This window comes from Thrips palmi, unplaced genomic scaffold, assembly GCF_012932325.1.
Source record: "Thrips palmi isolate BJ-2018 unplaced genomic scaffold, TpBJ-2018v1 HiC_scaffold_5, whole genome shotgun sequence".
In the NCBI taxonomy this organism is placed as follows: domain Eukaryota; kingdom Metazoa; phylum Arthropoda; class Insecta; order Thysanoptera; family Thripidae; genus Thrips; species Thrips palmi.
This window is the reverse complement of record NW_023144632.1, coordinates 14,344,482-14,371,758: the sequence shown is the minus strand read 5'-3', so window position 1 is coordinate 14,371,758 and position 27,277 is coordinate 14,344,482. Positions and strand designations below refer to the sequence as shown.

The 27,277-nt window shown below is 58.5% G+C and overlaps 2 protein-coding genes and 1 non-coding gene across 5 annotated transcripts; 2 read left to right on the top strand and 1 right to left on the bottom strand.

Moving 5' to 3' along the window:
- Positions 1–539: 539 nt before the first annotated feature.
- Positions 540–22,162, top strand: LOC117650852 (fatty acid synthase). The gene is made up of 12 exons (XM_034394461.1): positions 540–645; positions 11,921–12,109; positions 12,198–14,472; positions 14,578–14,836; positions 15,731–17,302; positions 17,400–17,783; positions 17,956–18,515; positions 18,607–19,484; positions 19,608–19,825; positions 19,925–20,410; positions 20,490–20,729; positions 20,827–22,162. The coding sequence occupies exons 1-12, from the start codon at positions 555–557 to the stop codon at positions 20,923–20,925; spliced, it is 7,251 nt and encodes a 2,416-aa protein (XP_034250352.1). The 5' UTR covers positions 540–554; the 3' UTR covers positions 20,926–22,162.
- Positions 3,817–3,889, top strand: Trnak-uuu. Its single transcript has one exon. It is a non-coding gene; the product is annotated as a tRNA-Lys (tRNA).
- LOC117650853 (DNA repair and recombination protein RAD54B-like) lies at positions 21,873–27,261 on the bottom strand. 3 transcript variants are annotated; one of them, XM_034394463.1, is made up of 18 exons: positions 26,926–27,261; positions 26,560–26,774; positions 26,284–26,482; positions 26,099–26,198; positions 25,922–26,017; positions 25,400–25,606; positions 25,105–25,307; positions 24,878–25,025; positions 24,630–24,794; positions 24,428–24,551; positions 24,148–24,353; positions 23,883–24,062; positions 23,657–23,812; positions 23,457–23,583; positions 23,196–23,355; positions 22,969–23,095; positions 22,622–22,888; positions 21,873–22,541 (listed from the first exon to the last, which is right to left on the bottom strand). In XM_034394463.1, the coding sequence occupies exons 2-18, from the start codon at positions 26,729–26,731 to the stop codon at positions 22,464–22,466; spliced, it is 2,715 nt and encodes a 904-aa protein (XP_034250354.1). In that variant the 5' UTR covers positions 26,732–26,774; positions 26,926–27,261; the 3' UTR covers positions 21,873–22,463. The 3 variants fall into 3 exon arrangements, with proteins under 3 accessions (XP_034250354.1, XP_034250353.1, XP_034250356.1); XM_034394462.1 differs by having other exon boundaries at positions 26,999–27,259; XM_034394465.1 differs by lacking the exons at positions 26,099–26,198; positions 26,560–26,774; positions 26,926–27,261 and having other exon boundaries at positions 26,284–26,425.
- Between the last annotated feature and the right edge of the window lie 16 nt (positions 27,262–27,277).

Genomic DNA, 27,277 nt, shown 5'->3' with positions numbered 1-27,277 from the left:
TGCACCGCCACACCGCGAGGACAGGTTGGACTTCCCCCGCCGCGGCAGGGTGCGTTGCCCTGGGGGAGGCCGTGGCGAGGCCGTGGCGAGGCCGCGGGGATCTCGGACACGAGGACCGCGTTCAAAGCAGGGGCCACCAAGTTGGCAAAAAGACGTCCATCGCACCGCTTGGCCTTTCCACTGAGGTGTGCCATGGGCCACGCGGGCCATGCGCCACGCGGCATGGCGAGTGTGGTATTGATCCGCCGTGGGGGTGGAAGGAAGCCGCATAGTCTGACCAGTGAGGCAGTCCCGGATCACGCCACTCGCGGTACCAACCCCTGCGCCCGGTGGACGGCGCTGGAGCCATCCCCATCCCGGTTGGCCCAACTCGGCAGTCCAGACGCCGGCGGCGCCCCGTCGCAGGGTGCCGACGTGGACCCCGGCCTGCCTGCTTGCCTCACCCCCCGGGCCTCCGGGACTCCACGGCGCGCGGCCGGGGTGGCCAGGCGGTGGCCAAGGGTGGCAGCCCTGGGTGTGGCGGGGGTGGGGGCCGGACAGTCACCGGCAGGGCGATGGCGGCACAGCCCGTCATGTGGTCGAGGAAGAGGAGCTCCTCGGCGCTGTGGACCGACGAGGACCCCGTGACACCTGCCAAGCGATGCGGTAAGTGCACCGGGCGCCCTCCACGACGGCAGCCGCGCCGCGGCACGGCCTGTCCGGGACGCCCCGGGCGCGGAGAGGGCGGGGCAGAGCGCGCTGTCACCCCTTTGAGGTTAGGAGGCGCCCACCCCAGCCCCCACCCCCGCCCTTCCAGGGGGCCCTCCAGCGGGCCCTCCAGCCCTCCCTGCGAGACCTTTGGAGGGCCCTTTCGCGGCCCGGCAGGGCTAGCCCTTTCGGCTGTTGCCCTTCTTCCGTGGCGTGGCGTGGCGGGGAACGACAACTACAGCGACACGGAACGCGTCAACAAGTTCGCCATGCTCCGGCTGTGTCATTCAAAAACGCCAATTGACGATTTGACACGCAAAAGCGAAATCGTCTCCGGAATCAACCGAAATCCGATGCCGACGCGGTGTGACTCGCTGCAAGATAGGACCGCCCTCGCCCTCGTCGTCCCCTTCCCCCACCCCCCGCCGCGACCCGCCGCGATCCGCGAGGTCTGCCCTTGTCTCGCGTTCACGTAACGCCGTTCCAATCGCCTCTAGATTGCGCTCGCGGCCAGAGGGTGGGCCAGGCCGCCAGGCCGAACGGGGCGCGTCGCATCGGGGCGAGTCGCATCGCCAGCGAACAGGCAGCCGACCTGGATTGACATCGACGCGACGCGCTCGCCGATACGAGGCGACGCGCGTGGCGTGGCCCTGCAGAGCGGTTCGGTACACCGCCACACCGCTTTCGTCGCTCTGTCTTTGTCGCACTCATTGGGCGTCCCGTGTAGGTGTGACAGAGACAGAGCGACGAAACACAGTGTCGCCCTGCCACCATGGCTCTAGCTCCCCGCCGGCCGTGGACGTCACCGACTACGCCATGCACTTGCAGACCGATTCCGCCCATCGCCGACCTACGCTGGCGTCACTCTGTCTCTCTCGCACTCGTAGCTCGGCTCGCGAGAGACAGCGACGAAGCGACTGGGCCCGCGTCCTGCAGCGTGCCTCCCGTGCCGCCTGCCGGGTCCCAAAGCCAAACAGTGTGGGAACCACTTGAAGACTCGCGGACAGAGAGCGCGGTTGCCTGCTCGGAAGGCGTAGCCGGGCGGGCCGCGGGCCGAGGGCAGGCAGGGATGGGCTGGACGGGTGAGGCGTGAAGGTGAACTCACGGTGTCTCGTCTCACGGCCGCCAAGGCCGGACCAAGGTCTCACTTCCGCACTCGCAGCGCCCTTGGCCCGCCCTTGGCAAGGACGCCGCGCCGCCGCGCTTTTTGAGCTTTTTGGCGGGACGCGTGCGCGGCTCGCGGCTCGCGCATCCTATTACCGGCGGGGAACCTGCCGCCTGCGAGTGCCGAGCGCCCCGGCCCAAAAAACGGCAAACTGGTTGGTTAGCTTCATAGTTTCACAGCATTCTGTGAAATTTTCCCCTAACAACACATGCTACGGTGTGCTGGATGGCTGTGCGGCGGGGCGCGCACAGGAGGAAATGAAGATGGAGATACGTGGAAGGTTGGCATGGCGCCGCCAGCGATAGACCGCCTGGCGGGGTAGGCCGTCCGCACGGCGGGCAGGTTGTCTTCGTCGGTGGCTTCGAAAGGTAAAAGGTAACTGTCACGGTAAAAGGTGATGCCATCATCAGCACCAGCGCAGTCAGGTCTCAAACAAACCTTTAGCGTCGGGGTTAGGACAGGGAAGTCCGCAGCCCGCCGGCCGAGCGGGAACATATCCGAAAACCCCAGCCTAGCCTCAGCCGCCTCATCGCACAATGGACCTCGAGTTTGAATGGCTTGGCGGACATTGACAACCCCTCGGGCCTCAGCCTCGGCCTCAGCATCCGTTTCCATGGTGACGGCCTTGACCGTGGCTGAAAAGGAGGCCTCGAGAGAGTATGCGTGCGCGGCCAGGACCCGCCGGGACCGCCCCGAGCACAGGACAGGAAGGGTCCGGCCGCCGCGGGCCGGCCAGCACGACGAGGTTGATGGCGGTGATGAGGTGGAGGGGACGCGGCCTCCAGGGGCTTCCTTGGGCTTCCTCCCGGTGTTGACGGTGCCGCATGATTCTCGCATGAATTGGCCAGCCATTCGCCCAACCAACCCCAACCTTGGCGTCCCGTCATCGCGCCTGCGCGTCGCCGCGTCGCGTCGTGGCCTGGCTGGCCGCCACTCCCAGCCCCAGAGTGGCTGCGACCCCGAAGGGGGCCGCTGTGCGACTCGATGCGTGTTCAGGTCATTTGGTGTCGACGAGCTGCTGCCCGACCGACACGGCACCTCTCAGCTCGGCGGCTGCGGCGTGCACAGGCCCTGTAGGACGTACTACACCATCGGCCGGCCGGTCACTGCGTGACTCGTACACTTGAGAGGCCGTGCCGTCTGGGCCGGCCGGGCCCGGCGGGGCGGGGCCGGCCACTCGGGTTCCACGCCCCGTCTCCCTGATACGCGCCGTGCCGCCGTGCCGGCATGGTGCAGGCCGTGCCCGCCGTGCCAGTAGTACCGCACCATGACCGCACCGAGGCCGCCGTGGAGGGGTCAGTGTTGCTAACGGTGGCGGCGCGGTGGGGCGCGGGCGCCCTCCCCGCCCTCGGGGATGGCCAGGGAGATAGCGCCGCAGTGAATGCCTCCAACTCGCATCACTTAATCGCAAAGAGTCTGTACAGGTGCACGGCCACGCGGCCACGCGGTTTGTAGTTGGCCTCACTCCATTCGGTTGGCGACAGGGCCGGGGCCGAACGGCGAGGGTTTACTTGGACGCTGAGCCCCGAGGCCGAGGATGTCCTTGTAACCAGGGCGGGCCAGCAGACCTGCAGGGCGTCGCTGTTGTCGCACTCTGGCCGAGCCGTGGGGGCCCCGGGCCAGGGCGCCAGGGCCAGGGCGCCAGGGCACGGGGATACGGGATTGAGTGAGGCTGGGAGCGGAGAAAGTCCTGAACGACGCCGTCCTGTTGCTCTGAGGATCCCTTGGACGCGACCGTACACCAGGGTCACGGTGCCGAGGGAGGACCACGGGCGCGGGCGCACTTCGCGCCAGACGCCAAGCAGCGCGGCGGTGGCGGCGCCCCCTCCCCCTTCCTCTCCTCGCGGCTGAGGCAGACCGGGCCGTGGCGAGCCGCACGCGCCGAATCCTGGCGGCGCGCAACGGCGCACGAGCCAGGCGACTGGTAGTGGGGGATGCGCTCCGCGCGCCTTCTGGTCGCAGGAGCCCAGTTAGCTCAGTCGGTAGAGCGTGGGACTTTTAATCCTAAGGTCGAGGGTTCGAGCCCCTTACTGGGCGGCTCTTTTTGACGAGCAGGAAGGCACTTCCGTTACACTGCCTGGCGAGCACTGTCCTTTCAAAATGTAGTGCACTGCGCGGAAAACGCTCAGTTTGGAGAACGTTGCATTGAACATTTACATTTCCTAAGTCCAATCGAGATGAGTCAGAGTCATTCCCGGTTTTCGACAGAGCATGCTGTATTTTCCCAAGCGTCGTAACGTCGCTGCTATTGTATTTTCATTTCATGTGCTTTCCTGATTCTGCGAAAATGAAAAGTGAAATCTTCCGTTCGCTGCGGCTGCCGGCTGCGGTGTGGCGAGTCAGAATGGATAGTTCCCTTCCCATCATCCTTCGGATGTTTGGGCCGCCGTGCTGACGACGTCTGACGACGACGACGACAACGAGGCACAGACGGGGGCGGGGGCGGGGCAGAGCTATCAGGAGATGGCCATGTCGCTACCATGTCCACGCCGGCCGGGTATCAGTCGCCGTTCACGGGGCTGCCCGGGCTTATCGAAATGGCAAGGCGAAGGCGGAGGCCAAGCGGGGCGGGGCGGGGCGGGGCGGGGCGGGGCGGGGGCGCATCGCGATTTGGCCCTCGTTGCTTCACCAGCGAATCCCAGTAAGGCGTGGCGTGGCGGACCGGGCGGCAACCGGGGGAACTGGGCGTCCCGTCTGCACCCTCGTCGGGACCGGCGGACACGCGGACCCGCGCACACGCACCGCCCCCTGCTTGGCCCTGCTTTGGCCCTGCTCGGCGGCGCGGCGGGGCGGAAGGCTCGGCGTGCTGGCCGACCACTTACGCACCGCCAGCGCCGACGCGTTGCGAAAGCGGAATCAGCAGAAAAACTATCGCCGCGGGAAGCGCTGCGGGTAGTACTGCGGCCGACAGCGGGGATGTCAAGTTTCAAAACAAATCCAAGCTAGGCATGGCTAGGCATAGGCATGGCAGGGTAGAGCTGTCAACCCCAGTTCCCCTGGCGGGCCGGCGACACGGGCCCCCACTGCGCAGCGGAAAAACCCGGAGGGGGGTCGCCGAAGCGGAAGCCGGCCCAGGCCAGGGCCTGGCCGTTTCCCGCGCCTTTCGCGCCGCGACAGCCACACGCAGCGTTCCACGCCCAAAGGTGCCGTTGACGGCGCGCGGTGCTCGGCGGTGCTGGTGCTGGTGACTCAGAGAGGTACACGCGGACAGTGTCCATGCAGGGCCCGAGGCAACGACCGACAGACAGATGAAAAGAGCCAAGCGCTTCCCCCGGGGGCGGCGGGCGGGCGGCCGCGGCCACGGCAAGGGTGCGTGCGTGCGGCGGCCGGCCGCGAGTGCGGGGCGTGCGGCAGGTCACCGAGAGGCTGATGCTGGCTGCAGGCAGCATGCCGGCCGGCGCGTGCTCCGTGGAGCTCTCGGGTCGCCTCCGACGTGGCCGCCGCCACCTTCCCGTTGACGGAGCAACAATCTTCGGCAACAAGGATGGAGATAGTTTGCGGTGGCATTTCCGGACGCCATCCTCGCCGCCAGCTCGGTCTGTGGCGTCCGCCATGGCGTCCGCGGCGGCGAGCGCTGCCGCCGCCCTGCCGCCGCCGTGCTCGCGCGCTGATTGGCTGGCTGGCACATGGGCTGACTGCGCGGCGCGCCGGCGGCCTGCCTGCGCCGGCGCGCGCTTTTCTACATACGCGCGCTCGCGGGCGTCTCGCTTGACAGTGTGCTTGTGGTGGTGGTCGCGGGTAGATCGGTCCATCAGTGCCGGTCCAGTTCGTTCGAGTGGCGAACGTTCGCAAGAAGAAGACAGGGAAGTCCGAGAGGATTTCCAGTTTCAAGGATACAAACTAAACACCCGGTACGTCTTACTGTGTTGTGTGAACAAGTGAGTGACTGAGTGAGAGGATTTGGAAAATTTCACCTCATCTTGCGGACTTTCGGGTACTTTCTGGAACCAGTGAAAATTTTCTGCTGTTAGAGGTGGTGCAGCCAGTCGAACTTGCACTGAAAGTTTGCCTCCGCGATTGACTCGGGTACACTGGAGATTCCAGTGATTAGTCTCTGTGAACGTGGAAAAAGGCAAGCATGATTCCTCTAGAAAAAGTGTTTCACTTTGATGGCTGAATCGTTTGAGAACCGGACGATGAATCGCTCGCTGTCTCGGCATTTTCCTCAAGACCAATAAGCTTGTCTCGATTTAGTAAGTGCCGCCTCCATCTTTTCCCATCGTATTATTGTGTCGCCTGCGTGTGGTAAACATCCCGATGGGCGCGATAGCGCGGACATAGCGCGGCAGATTGGGACACATCAGTGCAGCGGCATGGCCTGCAGGGCCTGCATGGCCAGTGGGAAAGTTTCCTGGCATTGCGAAACCTGATGAATGTGCGACAGGCGGCAGTGCGTCGCGGGCCTGGCTTTGTTTGCCGAACCTGCTGGCCAGGGCTCTATCTAGCCCAGCCCGGCCCAGCCCGCCCATTCCGGCCCGGCCCCCGACCGCACTGCCACAATTCCGAGTGTAGCTGGGGCTACAATTTCTAGTGGGCGGCCCCTGCAGCTCGCCTTTGGGAGGGTTCCGTTCGGGCAATGCGCGCAGTCTGTAGAGTCCCGTGCTGGACTCTGTGACAGACACTAATGGGGAGAGCACCGGAACAGCGCCGTGCTTCGCTGTGCTTCGCCGTGCTTATGTACTGTTTATGACTCCATGAATCCGCCAGCGCTCCTCTCGTTCGTGTTCGAGTCCTGCGGTGGCGGCATGCCGCGGCAGTGGAAGCCGAGCGGCGGAAGGCAAGCGGTACACGGCGAAAGGGGAAAGGCGGGGGCGGGGGCGGGCCGGCGGGGGGCACCAGCTGATCGGACGAGCGGAGCAGCGCGGCGCCCGAGCCGAGCCGGGCCGGGCCGGGCCGAACCGAACCGGCTCGCGGTCGAGATGGCTGTCCTTTCCACGAGGGAAGACCACGCAACGCGCCGCCGGCGCAGCCCCTCGGCGATGTAATCGGGCCAGCAGCGGGCTGCTTCTAGTTCCAGTTCTCGCCAACCCGCCTCGCTCGGCCGTGAACTTGCAGCTTGACCAGGAAAAGGGAAGCGGCGAACTTGTCCCCGCGATCCGAATCTCGAGCGCGGTGCGCGGTGCGGGGCGAGAACAAGTGCGCCAGCGTCCGGCAGCGCCAGCACAGCACTCATTCCTAGAGACGTTTTCGTCGCTCTGTCTCCGTCGCACTCGTGGAGCGTTCCGTGTTGGTGCGAGAGAGGCAGAGCGGCGAAAACGATTCACGGAATGAGTCTGCCGCCGGTGACGCAAAGAGCGGCGTCCGAAAAACGAAGCAAAAACTAACGCGAGGGCCCCCTCCGGGATACGCGGCCTCCGGCCGAGGGGTCGGCAACTTCCCTTGGCCGTGTACGAGGGAGTATACGTATATTACCAGTAATATAGGTAATATATGTGTAATATAAAGTAATACCAAGTAATATATAGTAATATAGGGGTATTATAGAGGCGAAATTGTGGTAATATGCAAGTAATATATGGTAATATACAGGTAATATACGGGTAATATAGCCACCGCGTACGAAGTAATATATGAGTTGCCGACCCCTCGCCTCCGGCAGGCCTCCGCGCACCGCAAACACTCGTGTCGCAGAGCCGGCCTGTATCGTGTCATCGCGCGCCGTGTGTCGCGGGTCGCGGTCGGTGTTTTGCCGTGGCGTAGCAGGCGTAGCAGGCGTAGCGTGGCCGGCTGGACCATCCGTGACTCCGCCATCTTTCCATTTGTCTTTTCCTTATTGGCCGAAAGGAAGACCGAGCTAGAGCCTCCACTTGCGCGTCACAGTCGGTCTCAGTGATGTCATAGGATTGATCTCCGGCTGACCGAGCCGGTCCTGGACTAGTCCTGGACAAGTCCCGGATGGTCCGGGGGCGCGGAGCACCACAGGCGTGGAGTGGAACGGCCGTTCGGCTGGCTGGCTGGGCCTCGGACTCGGACCTCGGCGTGGTGTGGGGGCCAACCCGCCCCAGCCCACGGCCAAGGCCCCAGCCCATGACTCCAGACTCCAGGCGACTGTACGAGGGCGGTCCAGCTGGTCCAGCTGGTCCAGCTGATCCCTCCAGCCACTCCAGGCCGCCTTTCACCGTTTACCGAATTATCGGTGTACAGGGTGCCTCACTTTCCTAACCTTCCTCACGGCGCCGTTGCATGCATCGCCGCTCTGCCGCGCGGTGGTTCTGGGAGGGGAGGGGGGAGCCCTTGGGTGCGGCCGCCCGACACGGCGGACACGGTGTTGGGGGAGGAGGCGGTGGTGCGATCGCCTGATCCATGGCGCGCACCAACCAGAGGGAGGCAGCGTCATCAGCCGATGCACGGGAATGCCGAGGGAAAACTGCCCCCCCCCCCCCTCTCCCCCTAGAAGGCTGGCTCCGAACAATGCTTTCGTCGCTGTCTCTCTCGCACTCGTGGGTTGCAGTGCCTGCAGTGCCTGCAGTGCCATTCGGTGTCCCTTGGTCCGCTCGGCCAGCTGTGCGTTGTCGCGCCCAGCCTGCGCCCAGCCTGCGCCCAGCCAAGCACCACCCAGCACCAGGGCACCCAGCCTCGGTGTATGAGTCGGCCGGCTTGTTATCACACAACCTTCGGGACCCCCCGCCCCGCCTCGTCCCCACTTCTCCCACCAAGACCAAGGTGGTCCCACCACGCCCCGCCGAGCCAGCGAAGCCGCGAAGCCCTCAATGTCTCGGCCGCGGCCTTGAGGCAGACCGGCCCGGTGCTGGACGTGGCCGTCTCGCGCACGCCGGCGCACGCCCCACGGGGCGTTCCGCAGGGGTGCGAGGAACCAGGACGCAGCGCGGTGACGCACCGTTCGTGATCAGTCTGCAGCCTTCCCGGTCGCGTGCCAGCGTGCCGGGTGCCCGCAGGACTCTCTGGGCTTTCTCTGCCCCTGGCGGCCCCTGGCCCGCCGCCCCCTTCCTTTTCCCCGCGCCGCCACCGAGTACGTGTGAACCGCGAGGGGGGGGGGCAGGTCGCCGCCTGAAATGGGGCAAAAGGCCACTACATAGCCCCTGTAGTGTAAGCACGCAAAAAGTGCCCCCCCCCCCTCAGGCCGGCTGCTGCCTGCGCCGATTGCGAATCCCCGCGACCAGGGCGGCGGCCGTGGATGTCACGGCAGTGCGCGGTGCGTCGGCACGACGCGGCACGACGCGGCACGCGCCCGCGTCACTGACACCCGCGCTCTAAGTGGTGTCTCATTGGCACCGCTGCGTGGCCGCGTGGCTGCGTCCATCGAGAACCGCCAAAACCAATGTACATACCCGGGCAAGCAGAGACCGTTCCCGGTACAAGCGGGCTGGTGTTGGGGCTGGGGGAGGGGGGAGGACAGGTTTCAAACACACATGACGGTGTGAATCAAGGATCCCAAGGCCGAGAAAGAGGCAAAGAAGCGTTGAGAAAAACGCCGAAATGGCACGGCACGTGTCACAGCGCCACGGTGCGCCACAGCCATGCGGAGCGCGGAGCCGTACCACTAAATAATTTGCCGGAAAAAACCAACGGAAGAATGTAAGGAGTCATGGTTTTGAACAAAAACAACAACGGCACGGGCCGGTCGGCATGCAGAGTGCTGCCACACACTGCGGCCTTTTCTTTTTGCTGTCGGATTTATGTGTTTTCCCACGCTCTGAGGGATCCGCGGCGTTTTCCAACTGTGCGGCGCTTTGCACGGCTTTGAGGTGAAAATGGCGGTGGATGACAGGACCGGGACAGGACGCGGTCGATGTTGCTTGATCACGTGCGCGGCGGCGCGGCGGCGCGGCGGGCCAACCTGACGTCTGTCCTGTCGCACTGAATCCCCAAACCAGTTCGGGACCAACGCAAGCGGCGGGCGCGGACGGGGCCGGGCCCCGCGGGAAGTGCCCCCTCCTCGTTCCTCGCTCCTCGCTCCTCGTCGATCCCCCTCGTTTTGACGAGCGCGTCATCGCCGCAGAACGGCGCGGCAATTTAAGCGTTTTAATCGTATGGCGGCAAAGCAGGCAAAACGCACGGACGGTGTCGCCCCGGCCCGCCACGGCATGGCATGGCATGGCCCCCCCGAATCCAAACAGACGTCTTTATGTAACCCGCTGGTACACTGTCTCCTTCCGCGATAGAGCAAAACTGGTGGCCGCTCGCGAGACCGGGTCATTCTAGGGCAGCGCCCAAACGCCGAATCAGAAGGTTAACTCCGTTCCCACATTCCGTCATCAGTCCCAACTACATGTTGATCCTCGCGCCTCAGGGAAACGCTCCGGTGCCGATGCGGAGGAACCGCTCACTCTTGGACGTGTAGAGTTTGAAGTCTCCGCACTTCAAGTGTGGAGGAGCTCGCAGAGCCCCTCTCTCTCGGCGTGGCGCAAACGTGAAGAACTGCACACTTGAGATGTCAAGCCGAACTCTGCACTTCCAAAGACTGAAAGCTCCACACCTCCGCATTTGAAGCGTGGAGTTGTCCGCACTTGGATTCACCGTGGTGTCGCGACAGGCGGTGCAAATGAATGGGGACACCATTCTCGCCACTGTTGTTTACGACGATCGCGGTGCGGCTCGAGGAGCGGCTTTTTGTTGGCCGTTCGAAAAGTATCGGCAACTCGAGCGTGCGCCGCGTGCACGTCCTTCTCCCTCTCTCCGATGGTTAGCCTACTTCCTCGCGGTCCTCCGCTCCGGTCCCGCACCGCGAGTCGCTGCTCGTCCCTTTCTCTGCTCCGCGCAATGACAGCTCCCTCTCCTGCCCCTCCTTCCTTTTTCCAACAGTCTGCGGCTGGAATTATGATTGGCTGCCCCGCGGCTCACGCCAACCGGAGGTCCTTGGAGTTAGTAGGTGGCGACTCCGCGACGCGCCCCGCCGAGCTATCTTCTTTTATTTTGATCGTTTTACCGCGCGTCCCGCACGGACGGATCACGTGTCGTCTTTATCTCGACACGCCCCGCCTGCTCGGCCTGCTCGGCCTGCTCGACGTACTCGGCCTGCTTGTCGTCGGGCGCGGTGCGCGATGCGTAAGGTGCGGTCGCCGCGGCTCAGTGCCGCACCGCGGCGTTGTTCCTCGTCGTCGTCCTCGTCCTCGCGGTGTGCGCGGCGCGTGGCTGGCTGCCGAGAGTGCCGAGGCCCCGAGCGAGGCCCCCGCCGTCCTGGCCTGGCGGCGTGGCGGCCCGGCCCTCTACAGCCTCTATTGCGCGGTGCACTCTGCACGCCAGCGTCCGCTTCCTGCCGGCCGCGCCATGCCGCGCCATGCCGCGCTGCGAGGTGACAGGCCGCTAAAACCGGCCAAAAGTCACACCGGAGCATGTAACTCGGCCGGTGGGCGGGGGAACCGGGCGCACTATTTGGTTTGCGCTCGTCCTCGCCGTCACATTACGCGGATCGCGGCGGGGCGCGGACGGCGGGGCGCGGGGCACACGCGTGGCGGCGGCGGTGGACGCGGACAACAACTGGACCTGAAAGGGCCGGCCCGGCGTGGGCGGCGTGGCGGCGTGGTCCTCAGCCGGTCCGATCGGCGAGGTCCTGCCCGCGGTCTCGCGGCCGCGCGGCGCTGGCCACGCTTGGCCACGCTCCAGCCCCGCCCCACCCCGCCCCACCCCGCACGGCGCGTAGGGCAGTAGGGCCGGCCGCGAGCCGCGAGGCGAGGTCGCAGGATTGGCCATTTCGCGGCCGGTCGCGTTGAGTCGCCCTCGCGGCCGCATTCTAGCCTCGCGCAGGGCCAGGGCCATGGCCAGGGCCAGGGCCGCGCCGAGGGTGCAGTGACAGCGACTTTGCGTAACCGATAACTGGCTAACTGGCACCAGTCCGACGCGCGGCGCGCGCCCCGCCCTGCCTGATATCGTCGCTCTATTACGTGACGGGTTGCAGAGTTCAAGGCTTCGCCGACCGCCAATTGGTGGGGTGGTCCGGTCCGGGTGGGGGCGGCCCTCGGTGCGGCCGGGGTTTATCGCATATTAGCGGGTCACGCTCATGACCGCGGCCCGCGTCAATGTGACATCCTCCACATCGTTCATGACGCTCTGCCTTGCAACTTTTTGACTCAGTATCGAAACGTGACCGAGTTCCATTCTCTGTTGCAGCAGCCGCAAACATGCCTGCCCGCTCAGACATCATGCCCGAGATGGGAGCTCCCACCAACTCCCACAACGACATCGTCATCACTGGTCTCTCCGGGCGCCTGCCCGAGAGCAACTCCATCGAGGAGTTCAAGGACCAGCTCTTCGCTGGAGTCGACCTAGTGACGGCAGACGACCGCCGCTGGCCCACAGGTAGGGGACGCGCACGAGTCCGTGGTTCGAGTCCGAGTCTCGGCTCCGGCGAGGACCTTTTTCTCACCGCAGCGCGTTCTACTTCTAGGCCTCCACGGCTTGCCCGAGCGATGCGGCAAACTCAAGGACCTGACGCACTTCGACGCACAGTTCTTCGGCGTGCACGCCAAGCAGGCCCGTGTCATGGACCCCCAGCTACGCATGCTGCTGGAGCTGACCTACGAGGCCATCGTGGACGCCGGCTTCAACCCGTCCGAGCTGCGCGGCACCCGCACCGGCGTGTTCATCGGTGTGTCCAGCAGTGAGTCCGACGAGTACTGGACCCAGGACCCGGACCGCGTCAACGGCTACGGTCTGACCGGCTGCTGCCGCGCCATGTTCCCCAACCGCCTGTCGTACACCTTCGACTTCAGCGGCCCGTCCTACGCCATCGACACGGCGTGTTCCTCCAGCATGTTCGCCCTGCAGCAGGCCGTGCAGGCCATGCGCGACGGCCAGTGCGACAGCGCCATCGTGGGCGGCTGCAACCTGCTGCTCAAGCCCGCCAGCTCCCTGCAGTTCCACCGCCTCAACATGTTGAGCCCCCAGGGAATGTGCAAGGCCTTCGACTCCTCCGGCAACGGCTACGTACGCTCTGAGGCCGCCGTGGTGATCCTGCTGCAGAAGGCGTCCAACGCCAGGCGTGTGTACGCCACCGTGCTCAACGCCGGCACCAACACCGACGGTAACAAGGAGCAGGGCATCACCTTCCCCGCCGGAGGCATGCAGAGGAGGCTCATCGAGCGCGTGTACAACGAGGTCGGCGTCAACCCCGCCGACGTGGCCTACGTCGAGGCCCACGGCACCGGCACCAAGGTGGGCGACCCCCAGGAAGTCAACTCCATCGCCGACGTGTTCTGCAAGAACCGCACCACCCCTCTGCTGATCGGTTCCGTCAAGTCCAACATGGGCCACTCCGAGCCCGCCTCCGGCCTGTGCTCCATCGCCAAGGTGCTGATCGCCATGGAGCGCGGCATGATTCCCGGCAACCTCCACTTCAAGGAGGCCAACAAGGAGATCGCCGCCCTCAACGACGGCCGCCTGCAGGTGGTGCACAAGAACTGGCCCTGGAACGGGGGCATGGCCGCCATCAACTCCTTCGGTTTCGGCGGTGCCAACGCCCACGTCATCCTCAAGTCCAACCCCAAGAACAAGGTCAACGCCGCGCCTGCCACCGAGGTGCCCCGCGTCATCGCCGTGTCCGGCCGCACGGAGGAGGCCGTCAACCACCTCCTGGACGAGGTCGAGAAGAACAAGGACGAGGAGTTCTACGCCCTCCTCTCCGACATCCACCGCCAGAACATCGCAGGCCACGGCTTCCGCGGCTACACACTTCTGGGCGCCGCCGAACCCACCCGCGAGGTTGCCATGGCTGGCGAGGCCGGCCGCCCCGTTTGGTGGGTGTTCTCCGGCATGGGCTCGCAGTGGGCCTCCATGGCCAAGAGCATGATGCGCCTGGAGCCCTTCGCCAAGGCCATCAACGTCTGCGCTGCCGCCCTCAAGCCCCACAGCGTGAACCTCGTTGACCTGCTGACCAAGAGCGACGCCAAGACCTACGAGAACGTGCTCAACTCGTTCGTGTCCATCGCCGCCGTCCAGGTGGCCCTGGTCGACACCCTGCACGCCATGGGCATCGAGCCCGACGGCATCGTGGGCCACTCCGTCGGCGAGCTGGGCTGCGCCTACGCCGACGGCACCTTCACCGCCGAGCAGACCGTCCTGGCCGCCTACTGGCGAGGCCGCGCCATCCTGGAGAGCAAGCTCGCTCCCGGCGCCATGGCCGCCATCGGCCTGAGCTGGGAGGAGGTGAAGGCTCGCGTGCCTGAGGACATCATCGCCGCCTGCCACAACTCGGCCGACTCCGTCACCATCTCCGGCCCCCCTCCATCCATCTCCAAATTCGTCGCCAGCCTGCAGGCTGAGGGCATCTTCGCCAAGGAGGTCGCCAGCTCCGGCGTGGCCTTCCACTCCAAGTACGTCGCCGAGGCCGGCCCCAAGCTCAAGAAGAGCCTGGAGGCGCTGCTGCCCAACCCCAAGCCCCGCTCCTCCCGCTGGCTGAGTACCTCCATCCCCGAGAAGGACTGGAACTCGCCCCTGGCCAAGCTGTCCTCCGTGGACTACCACGTCAACAACCTGCTGTCCCCCGTGCTCTTCGCCGAGGCCCTGCAGCACGTGCCCGAGAACGCGCTGGTCATCGAGATCGCCCCCCACTGCCTGCTGCAGGCCATCATCAAGCGCGCCCGCGGCACCGGCGTCACCAGCGTCGGCCTCATGAAGCGCGACCACCCCGACAACCTCCAGTTCCTCATGTCCAGCCTCGGCAAGTAAGTGTTGTGCTGTTCCGCCGCACCACCCGGCAGCGGCCGCTGCCTCCGCCCACTCCGTCATCTTACCCTCTCGCACGCACTCACCCCATGACTCTTGTGCAGGGCCTACATCGCCGGTGGTCAGCCCCAGTTCGGCCGCCTGGTCGCCCCCGTCAAGTACCCCGTGGCCCGCGGCACCCCCATGCTGGCCTCCATGGTCAAGTGGGACCACTCCACCGAGTGGGCCGTGGCGGACTTCTCCGGCAAGGGCTCCCGTTCCGGCGAGAGCGTCATCGAGGTTGACGTCAGCAAGGACGCGGACAAGTACTTGGTGGGACACACCATTGACGGGCGCGTCATCTTCCCCGCCACCGGCTACCTGGTAAGTAGATTCGGGGTGGGGTAAGCACGTGGTCGCGCCGCGGGTCGCGCAGTGGGCCAGAGGGGCCGCGGGGCCGCGGGGCCACAGCCATTTCCTTACACGCTAATGCGTGGTGCCCACGCCAATTCGGCTTCCGATGCGATTTGGAAATAAAAGCAGTGCTGGGTCCCGAAACTGGTTTCCAGAGGCGCCCCGCCCGTCCCCTCCAAACTCGAATAAAATACTCAGCATGGCGTGTTAGCATTTCCGAGCCGCGAGCCGCGGGACAACATAGCGGCGCCTCTCCGTTGCGACTCTTGGAGGCGAGCAGAGCGGCGATCCCGGATCCGCCTGCCTTTCCCACGCACGGCCTCTGCCTTTGCTCTCACTCATCGGCGTTGGGAGTTCGGTTAGGGAAGGACTGGCCTCGCGGCCTCGCTGGTGTCAGCAGTGCAGTGTAGTTGTTGCCGCCGGCCCGTCGTGTCGTCATCCACGTGGGCGTCCCGCCCCCACCGGCCCCCGCGGTCCCCAGCCGTGGCCGAAGGGTCCCGGTCCCCGGTGCAAGCTCGCCCACCTCGCCTGCCTAGTGGCGCGGAGAGGTGCAATCAGTAATGAGGATGCGCGAATTAGACTCGGAAATGGGCCGATTGGGGATTTGGCCGATGGCACGCAAGGTCGCGCGGCAACGCGTGCTCGCTGGTCGCGGCCCGGCCCCTGGCCCGCGGGGAATTCCACTAACCCACCAGAACCGGCAGAATGGCATTACCGAAATGGCTTCGAAAGGCTTCCTTTGATCCCATACGCAAAACATTCAAACTGAAACGCGGCGCGCGCGCAACTAAATTGTGGACGTGAACAGGTTTACGTGGGAAATTTCGGTTAAGATGCTCATGGCGCTGTTGGTGCTTTCCACAGACCCTAGTCTGGAAGACCTTCGCCAAGCTGAACAACAAGTCCATCGACGACATGGGCGTCGTCATGGAGGACCTGCAGTTCCACCGCGCCACCATCATGCCGCCGGAGGGCCCCGTCAAGTTCCTCATCAGCATCATGGACGGCTCCGGCGCCTTCGAGGTGTGCGAGTCCGGCAGCGTGGCCGTCACCGGCCGCATCTACATGCCGGAGGACGGCCTGGACGGCATGTTCGCCAAGATGGGCCCCGTCAACAAGACCCCCGAGAACGGCGTGCTGCGCCTCACCACCCCCGACATCTACAAGGACCTGCGCCTGCGCGGCTACGACTACATGGGCATCTTCCAGGGCATCAAGGACTCCGACAACTACGGTCACGAGGGCTCCCTGCGCTGGGTGGACAACTGGGTCAGCTTCATGGACACCATGCTGCAGTTCAGCATCCTGGGCAAGCCCGGCCGTGAGCTGTACCTGCCTACCCGCGTGCAGCGCGTCGTCGTGGACCCCAAGCGCCACAAGACCTTCGTGGACGCCCTGTCCGGCGAGGACGCCGCCATCCCCGTGGCCAACTACGGCGACATCAACCTGATGCAGGCCGGAGGTATCGAGATCCGCGGCATGAAGGCCAGCCTCGCGCCCCGTCGCCAGGGCTCCCAGGCCGACCCCAAGATGGAGAAGTACGTGTTCGTGCCCTTCAAGAACACCCTCTCCCTGGAGGCCGACAAGCCCGGCGCTGCCCGCAACGCCGCGCTCATCGCAGCCACCCAGACCGCCTCTGAGAACTTGGGCGCGCTCAAGATCAAGGTCATGGAGCTGCTGGGCGAACGCTCCCAGGAAGCTCTGCTCGCCCCCGCCCTGGTCAAGATCATAGAGAACGAACCTATGCTCCACGTCGAGGCCACCGTCGCCACCACCACCGAAGAGGCCCTTTTGCCCGAGCTGGAGGAGCTGGGCATGAAGCTGCTGCGTTCCGATGGCACCACCGGTCCCCTGGACGCCAACGCCGGCATCCACATGATGGTCGCCACCGATGTCGCCAAGGTCAGCGACGCCACCTTCTGGACCAACATCGTGGACTCCATCAAGCCTGGCGGCTTCCTGCTGCTCGAGGAGGCTGCCAACGTGGACGAGGCCAAGATCGCCGTGCCCGGCATGGTGCTGGTGTCCAAGCAGGCCGCCGACAGCCGCAGCTTCGTGATGCTGCGCAAGGCCGCCGACCTCGGCGTGCCCACCGTCATCCCCATCAGCAACACCAACTTCAGCTGGGTGGAGCCGCTCAAGGCCGCCATGGTGCAGAGCGAGGCCGAGGGCAAGAAGATCGTCCTGGTGAGCCAGGGCGAGGAGAACAGCGGTATGGTCGGTATGGTCAACTGCTTGTTCCTGGAGCCCGGCGGTCAGAACGTCCGCGCCGTCCTCATCCAGGACCCCAGGGCCCCCGCCTTCAACCTCAAGCTGCCCCTGTACGCCGACCAGCTGGCCAAGGACCTGCGCACCAACGTGCTCCGGCCCGGCAGCGTCTGGGGTTGCTACCGCCACATGCTGATCGACGACTCTCGCGACGCCGCCTCCCTCCAGGTAAGCGAGCGCAGCAAGCGCAGCAAGCGCCTCCAACCTCGAGGGCAGCGCCGTCTTGAGTTCGAGGTTAACACCAATTTCTTCTCGTCGCTTTCAGGTCGAGCACGCCTACATCAACACCCTGTCCCGCGGTGACCTGTCCTCCCTGCGCTGGATCGAGGGCCCCCTCACCTTCTACCGCCCCGAGCACCACCCCGACGTCGAGATGTGCAGCGTGTACTACGCTCCGCTCAACTTCCGTGACATCATGTTGGCCAGTGGCAAGCTGCCCCCAGACGCGCTGCCCGGTGACCTGGCCGGCCAGGACTGCATCCTGGGTCTCGAGTTCTCCGGCCGCGACTCCAAGGGCCGCCGCGTCATGGGCATGGTGGCCGCGCGTTCCCTCGCCACCACCGTCCTCGCCGACCCCGGCTTCCTCTGGGAGGTGCCCGACAACTGGACCCTGGAGCAGGCCGCCTCCGTGCCCGTCTGCTACGCCACGGTAAGTTGACGCGAGGTAGGCAACGCCAGCGCCTTGGCGCTCGGGCGTGGCGCGTGTGGCCTACCCTGGAGGTCGCAGGCGCTAGCAGGCGCTACGCGTAGCGTGGCCAGCGCAGCGCGCTCCGAGACTCGGTGTGGCGGCGAAGCTAACGCGGTGGTCGGTTTGCTTACAGAGCTACTACGCGCTGGTGGTGCGCGGCCGCATGCGTCGCGGCGAGTCCGTGCTGATCCACGCCGGTACCGGTGGTGTGGGCCAGGCCGCCATCGCCATCGCCCTGCACATGGGCTGCACCGTGTTCACCACCGTGGGCAGCCAGGAGAAGCGCGACTTCCTCAAGAAGACCTTCCCCCAGCTGAGCGACGCCAACATCGCCAACTCCCGTGACACCACCTTCGAGCAGCACGTGCTGGCCCACACCAAGGGCCGCGGTGTGGACCTCGTCCTCAACTCCCTGGCCGAGGAGAAGCTGCAGGCCTCCGTGCGCTGCGTGGCCAAGCACGGCCGCTTCCTCGAGATCGGCAAGTACGATCTGTCCAACAACAACCCGCTCGGCATGGCCCTGTTCCTCAAGAACGTCACCTTCCACGGCATCCTGCTGGACGCCCTGTTCGAGACGACCGGTGGCGAGAAGGAGGAGGTGGTGCGCCTCGTGAGCGAGGGCATCAAGAGCGGCGCCGTCCGCCCCCTGCCCGTGACCGTGTTCAGCGAGCAGCAGACCGAGCAGGCCTTCCGGTAAGTTGTGCCAAACCCAAGCAGTGTCCGCGCAGTGTCCGCTTTTGCAGGCCTTTGCCTCTTCTCACCGCCCCTGTGCCTTCCTTTACAGTTTCATGGCCTCCGGCAAGCACATCGGTAAGGTGCTCCTGCAGATCCGCAAGGAGGAGGGCGCCAAGGTGGTCAAGCCCACTCCCAAGCTGGTGTCCGCCATCCCCCGCACCTACATGAACCCCGACAAGAGCTACGTCCTGGTCGGCGGTCTCGGTGGCTTCGGTCTGGAGCTGGCCCACTGGCTGGTGCTCCGCGGTGCCAAGAAGATCGTGCTCACCTCCCGCTCCGGCGTGCGCACCGGCTACCAGTCCCTGTGCGTCCGTCGCTGGAGGGAGATGGGTGCCAACGTGCTCGTGTCCACCACGGACTGCAACACCGCGCAGGGCGCGCAGAAGCTGCTGTCCGAGGCCGCCAAGATGGGCCCCGTGGGCGGCATCTTCAACCTCGCCGTCGTGCTGCGCGACGCCTACATCGAGAACCTGTCGGAGGCTGACTTCGCGGCCGTGTGCATGCCCAAGGTCGCCGGCACCATCGAGCTGGACAAGGCGTCCCGCACCCTGTGCCCCGAGCTCGACTACTTCGTGTGCTTCTCGTCCATCTCGTGCGGTCGCGGTAACGCCGGCCAATCTAACTACGGTCTGGCCAACTCGGCCATGGAGAGGCTGTGCGAGGCCCGCCAGGCCAGCGGCCTGCCTGGAGTCGCCATCCAGTGGGGAGCCATCGGCGACGTCGGTCTCATCCTGGAGACCATGGGTGGCAACGACACCGAGGTCGGAGGCACCCTGCCCCAGCGCATCCAGTCCTGCCTCAACACCATGGACACCTTCCTGCAGCAGCCCCAGCCCGTGCTGGCTTCCATGGTCTTGGCCACCAAGCGCCGCGGCGGCAACAAGGAGTCCTCCGTGAGCGCCGTCGACGCCATCGCCAACATTCTCGGTGAGTCTTGGCGGCGGTCTCGGCCTCGGCGCCGCTGTGCCACCCTTCGGCCTGCAGTCCTTGGCCCTCGGCGGGGTGGGGAAGTACCACCGTGTTAATTAACGTCGCTCGTTGCGTTTGCAGGCATCAAGGACGCCAAGACCATGTCGCAGTCCCAGACTCTGGCCGACCTGGGCATGGACTCCATCATGGGAGCCGAGGTGAAGCAGGTCCTGGAGCGCAACTACGACATCGTGCTTAGCGCCCAGGAGATCCGCGGTCTGACCATGGGCAAGCTGTCCTCCATGTCTGGTGGCGGCAGCGGTGAGGCTACCGCTGCCTCTCCTGCCAAGGACGTGCAGGTACGGCCGTAGGGGATCCGTCATCACTCCCACGTTTTGGAGCCTGAGTGAGAAACTGTTGTAGCATGAATACTAATTTACATGTGTCGCCGTTGACAGGTCAAGTACGGACAAATCAGCTCTCTGATCCCCACCGAGGTGGTGGTCAAGATGCCCTCTGCCGCCGCTGCCGACAGCACCCTGCCCCCCGTCTTCATGGTGCACCCCATCGAGGGAGACGTGACGGCGCTCATGCCCCTGGCCAAGCTGCTGCAGCGCCCCGTCTGGGGTCTCCAGTGCACCGAGCAGGCTCCTCTCAACAGCATCCCCGAGCTGTCATCCTTCTACCTGAAGCAGGTCAGGGCCAAGCAGGCCAAGGGACCCTACTCCCTGGTGGGCTACTCCTTCGGAGCATGCCTCGCCTTCGAGATGGCCCTCCAGCTGGAGAAGGAGGGAGAGAAGGTGGAGCTGACCCTCTTGGACGGCTCCCACTCCTACGTGGCGGCCCACACCGGCAGCTACCGCGCCAACCACGCCGACCTCTCGCCCGAGGCTGACGCCCTCACCTACTTCACCCTGCTCTTCCGAGACCTGGACTACGCCAAGGTAAACAATCAATTTCAAGGCTTTTAATTTTATTACCAGGATTTGAATGTGTCTGAATATTGCTGTCCTTGTGTTTCAGACTCAACAAGAGTTGGCTGCCTTGCCCAACTTCCAGGCCAGACTTGCACGTGTCTCTGAACTTCTCAAGAATGCTACCCCTTACTCCAGTGACATGCTAGCCAAGGCCGCTACCTCATTCTACAAGAAACTGGTCATGTCAGAAGCTTACAAACCATCCAAGAAATTCAATGGTCCCGTCCTTTTCGTTAGGGCAAAGGACAACTTCCTCAACCTTGGTGAAGACTATGGTCTCAAAGAGGTAAATTACATTGTCACCAAAAAAATGTGGGTAAACTTATTTCTTGCAACAAAATTCATTTTATTGATTGTCTTTTTCTTTTGTTCTTGGAAAACAGGTCTGCTCAGGTCCTGTGAAAATCCATCCTCTTCCTGGAAACCACAGAGAAGTTATCATTGGAGAATCGGCTGTGAAGATTGCCTCCCTCATGAAGTGAAACATCACATCATTTCTCACGTGAACAAAAATATCATTTTACATTGATTGAGAACCATCTTACATTAATCTTGTTAACATAAACAAATTTCTACCTCATGTGTTCAAGTAGAATGATCAGTTGGTCAGTCAGTCCATGGACATATCTTAGTTATGCATTTAACTAATTCTTATGTGGTATTCATTGTTTACTAAATTTTATATGACTGTGTAAGTGGTTCTTTATGTAAAGTGATAGTTTGTTTGTACAGTGTTGTATAAAGTACAAAGTCATTAGCATTCTGATTAGTGAGATGTTAGCTTGAGTCCTTGTGATGTGTGCACAACCTTTTCTGTGATTGAGGAAAGTGCGACCAAAGAATGTAATGGTATGCCTGACACCCTTGTATACTAATTTTAATTATTTTTTTTACAACTTTAGTTGTACAATGATATTACTTTCACAATGATGTTCAATGGTATATATTTGTGTTATTAATTTTAGTTTCCATTCCGGAAGGAGCCGATACTTAACAAGAGGTGTTTTGGGAACAATGAATGTTCTTCTAAAATTGCAGCTATTTTCTTTGACAAGGGCTTTTAAATCATACATACCAAAGTCGAAGTTCTGAAGAACCAATTGGATGGCAAGTAAAATGTTATCTTGATGGGTCTTTATTTTATTACATGACATATTTGTACAGTGCTTTTTAAGTAATTTCAAAATTATATAGGAGTAGAACTCATGTTGAAGTGTCACTGTGATCCCTAGAGGTTCCAATTTAGTTATGCTATGTAGCTCACAGCTCGGTTTTTTGTTTTCCTCCAACAACCAACAAATGTTTTCAGTGAACTGTATGTTTTCTGACTAAAATTTAGGACATATGAGTTGAAGTACCTTGTCACTGTAGCATTTAACAAAGTTAGTGCATATTTTCCCTGAAAATATTAATATTTGACTAGGAATTAATGCTCTATTGGCCTTTGCCTTGGTTAGAATACTTACAGGTATATGTCGAGATGCTGCAAAACCAGCTCTTCAACATGCACCATTTGTTGCAGCTGCAGGTCATGGCTAAACTGTCCTGTGTTTCTCTTCTCTCTTTTTCCCCCTTTTGTGATGGATAGCTTGTTTTCTCAAGCTTGAAATATGTTGATTAAGTGTATATTTTGTTTACTACTTCATAATTTATTATAAATATTTTTTTAAATATTTGGCTGTACATAGATTGCAAATAAACTGTTGTAGCATTTTGTTATGCCAAACACTCATATTTCATTATCACAGGTAAAAACATGACACTTTTTGACTGTGACATGAGACTAGGAATACAGTATTTCCAGCTTGACAACTAGTCATATAAGATAACAATCAGTATTATTTGAACAAAAATAATATAAACTTATATAAACACAAAAAACGTACATAATTGGAACAAATTTTCACATCAACATTAAAAAAATAAAAACGTACTGTAGTTTCTATCCAGAAGTAAGTAAACAAAAGATAACAGATGACCAGATTCATAGGGCTCCCGGACATTGATCACTACTCTCTTTTCAAGCATGGGGTTCTGTTGATGGTGGGGAGACAAACATAAAAGCCAGGAGGTCGGAAGCTTGCAAAAGGCCCAGAAGCTGCAACAGAACAAAAATTCATTCAGTACATTTCCAGTAAGCATAAAAAAGACACAGGATAAAATGAAAATGAAGTCAACCTGTACTGCATTATTAACAAAAGGAGGACCATGATGTTGCCACTGGAACAGCTGGTTCATGCGCAGGTCGCCTTGTTCATTTTGGTCATGTTTAGATTTAGAACCTAAACGCAACTGGCAGTCTCTCTCATCATCGTCCAACTCATTCTCTTTGTCATCAGAAAAAGATGAATCACCAGGAGAGGGAACTGACCCAGAACCATCACAGTTACAGTTTAGAGAACAATGTGTGATGCTTTCTTCCCCACTGTGAAAAGTGAAAAGGTCCTAAAAAGGCAAAAATTAATGAAGTTAGTGTAGTATTTACCTACCTTAACATAAATAATGCGATAATTTAATGTACATACTTTCAGTTCCTCTTTGGAAAGTTTTATTTTGCTTCGTTTCTGAGGATCTACAACAGCTCCACTAAGTCCAGCTTTGCTCAGCTGGCGTTGAAAAATCTTCTCTTCAATTGTGCCGCAAGTCAATAGCCTTGTAGTGTGAGAAAGAATGATTAGACATTAAGTTAGGCTTCTAAATTTAATGGCGATGTTAAAACAGAAAGTAAAACATAGACCGCTTTAAACAATACCTGTAGATGTAAACACTTTTACGCTGTCCATCCCGCCATATTCGAGACATGGCCTGAGCATCTGAGGCAGGATTCCAGTCAGAATCGAAAAGAACAAGTCTTGAAGCCCCAACCAAGTTCAACCCCACACCACCAGCACGTGCACTTAAAAGGAATATTACTGAAAATGACAAAACAAGTAAAAATATGCAGCCTGTTTTAAGAAAGATCACAAGAATGGAACTCATTTTACACCCTTTACTATTTCATTTTTCAAATTACCACTTTGGGAATAAGTTGCATTAAATTCATCAACAATGGCTGTACGCTGTGTTGAAGGAGTTGAACCATCCAAACGACAATATCGAAGGCCCATTTCATCACATAGTGATGCAAGTAGATCTAGGGTCTGGAAAAATTAATAACCATTCAAGATTGTTTATATGTCTGTGAAGGTGTGATGCATTTGAAGAGTTACAGACCTGAGTAAAGTAAGAAACAAGCACCATTCTTTCTCCCAGACCAAGTGTATGTTCCATTAACCTTCGCACCACAGTTAGCTTTGCTGAATGGTGCACAGCCACATTTCCACCCTCATATCCATTGTAAAAGTTTGAAAGTTCTTGAAGAAGAGATTCCTAAAAAGTTTAGATAAAAGTTATGCAGGAGATATGTTCTTGAAGTATATCATCAGATAACTTGGCTTACTTGGTAAGAACCTGTGTCATCGTCAGGATCATCCTCAAAAAGGTTTTCACATTTAATAAGTGCTGGATGGTTACATATTTTTTTCAGTGCAGTCATAACTCCAAGGTGACAGACATCACCAGAGCCTGGGTTGCGATCCCGATTTTCCCACCAGTCCAGAGCTGCTCGGCAAAGATTTCTCTAAATAGATAGGTATTAGATGTAAGTCCCAAAGTCACAATGCAAAAATTTTAAATCAAACAATATTTTATAAAAAAATTCATACTTGAATAGGAACTGGCTTGATGAAAACCACTATTTCTGTTTTCGTGGGCAGATATTGATTAATGACAGCCTGTGTTCTACGCAAGATAAAACAAGATGTTCTTGAGTTCAGTTCAAGAGCTCTCTCATCTCCAAGAACTTGCTCATCATTTGTACAGTTGGGCTGGCGGGAAGCAACAATGGGCTCCTCAAATTTCTTGCGGAATTCTTTCAAAACAAAGGGGAAATGGAAAATGAATTTATAAAAATTTCAAATAAATGAGTGGCCTTAGAAATTGTACCTTGAGCTGAACCCAAAATTCCAGGATTAACAAAGTCTACAAGGGCATAAAATTCTTGAAGGTCATTCTGTATAGGGGTACCAGTAAGAAGAACTCTGGCTTTTATTTCAAGCTGATTCAGAAGCTGTAAACATAAAACTATTAATAGATCAGAAAATTTATTGAGAGAAATATCAAAACCATTTCAAATTGATTTACAGACCACGGATGTGCGTATGTTATTATTTTTAAGGCGATGGCCTTCATCACATACAAGGATGTCAAATTTAATTTGGCTTATATCATCAAAATTACGCATAAGCATTTCATATGATATAAGCATAATGGGTATTTGAGTAAGTCTAGCAAATTCTGTAACTTTATTTTTCTAAAATGGAAAGCATAAGACAAAACATACTTTTTAATTAACTTTTCTCAAGATAGTAGAGTAATGAATGAAATAAAATTCACCTGATCTACAGCAAAGGTCCGCAAGCGATGTTTTCCCAGCCAGCGGTCAAACTCCTTTTGCCAGTTGAGAACAAGACTGCTTGGACTAACCACAAGAGCACGTCTCACAACAGGATATCCCCCATAGGGACCCTTACGAAGAAGAGTCCTAGAAATAATACAGTTGAATATTGAAATGGAGGAAATTGCTAACAACAGGTTGATCACCTGTAAATGGTTGCTCTTACCAGAGTAAAGTAATAGTCTGCAGTGTTTTCCCAAGTCCCATTTCATCAGCTAAAATTGAACCAAAATACTGGCTATTCTTCATGCCCATGACACATTCATATAGGAAGGTAACTCCTTCTTTTTGATGTGGGCGCAACACTCTTGAAAGAAAGCTATCAACAGCAACTTGAGTTACTGGAAGTTTTCTAGGATTAAAGGTCCACTAGGAAAGTCAAAACAAAATTATAAAAACGAAATACCAAATTTATATTGTAATATTTAATAAAATTGCAGAACAGAGGCTATTTACAGCACCTGGTGGTCATTAGAAGGTGAAGGTAAAACAAGAGCGTCACATCCTTCAGTTGTAAATTTAACCAATGAGTGTGTGGTTTTCTTCTTTGGCTTTTTCCAGGACGTAGAGGGCAGATCATCAGCAGGTTCAGAGGCAGCACGCTTAGATGATGTGGTTGTAGGCACCACTTCATTATTGATGACAGGGCCACTCAGGAGGTCAATCAACTGCAAATTTCAAAGTAATAAGTCTCTTAATGTTGTACTCCTGTCCCTACAGCACAGCACCCTCAAATATCTTATTAAGTGTTCTCAAAATTTCATGAAATCATCTGGAATAGTTCTATTATGACTTCAAGTATGCACACTGAGCTTTGGTAAATAATACTTGAATAACCATAATGCATTTCAAGGAGAACAGAAAGCCATTCTTGTTACACCTCACTTAACACAATACTCGTTTATTCTGAATTCCTTCCATGGGCCAAAGTAAAGATTAAAGAGCACATACAAAGGGGCGATTTGAGGCTTTGAATAACATACCTCAACCTCTTTCCCACCAACTTTCATTCGGCTACCTTCCTCCAGTAGATCAGTTTTAACTTGAGTAGCTCGGCCGAGTACTTTTCCTTCTTCATCCTGCAACAGAGGAATCAAAAATGCAATGACATGCAGCAAAGACTCATTCAAGTCAGCATTCAAGAGAAGAACAAAATTAACCATCAATGTTGCTGTCTTCTCTCCGACTTCAAGAGTTCCATCACCTTCCCATGTCTTGTGTTTTTTTGATGATGGTTTACCCCAAACAACCCGAAATATTCTACGAAAAGAAAATGATAGGACAAATGTGGATCAAATAAGGAATAAGGGTAAAGGTAAAGCCTATCAATAGGGGAAATAATTACCTTTTAGTGGACACTGAATCATTTCCGACAGAGGAAGAAGGAGCTGGAACCTCGAGCGTGCCTGCATTGTTACCAATCCGTTGCTCCCCACACTTTTCCTGTCTTGTTTCTTGGTCAGGAGGACTGGCCTGTGAGTTTGGTCTTTTCAGTTGGCCTAACAAGCTCAGCACACTGGCAGTGCTTCTTATGGCCAGAGCTCCTGCGAATCAGAAAAAAAATAGCATTATATGAATAGAAAAGCCATTTTGACATTAAATAAATTAGCGAAACACGTACCGTTGGATGAAGCTGGAACACTGGTCTGATAATTGGTAGAGGAAGGCTTCTGAAGGACTGGTGAAGATGAGAGAATGTTGCTTTTGGAAGATGAGGGGAAGCTGTTTTCGTTGGTGCCAGGAGGTCTTCCAAGCAGTCCATGGCGAGATGAAGGAGCAGCTGAGCGACGCATTTTCTGTTTTCGATTCAGTTGTCAGTCATGTACAGTTCAAGGGCTGAAATGAGACAGCACGTAAAAACGGGTCAACACACAATACACCAACAGGAAGAAAGCTCAAATTACAATAAGTGACAGACACTTGTGTATAACTTTCCAGAAAAGAAAAAGGTTAAAGAAACCAAAAAGAATATTTCCTTATTCCACACCTTACACTTGTCGAGTACTACTTCACAGCACACACAGGGCACCTACCAGCTGAACAAACAATATATCACTTACCAGTGCCAATCGCGATTTAAAACACAGACGCTTAAATTTCAGTACAAAAGTGTTCTGTCAGACAACCGGCCATTTGCCGCCAAAATGTTTCGGGGCGGGAGTGTTGTCAAGAGGGGAGGTGGGGGGTGTCTGCCGCACGTCTACGCTGATTGGTCGAACTCCATTGGAGCTCCAACGCTGCGCTCAAAAAACTCAGCTGACAAGGCGACAAGTTGTTTGTTGAGGGAAGAGATTCCCTCGACCCGCTCAGCCTCGACGCCAGCTTCTTGCTGCTGTAGG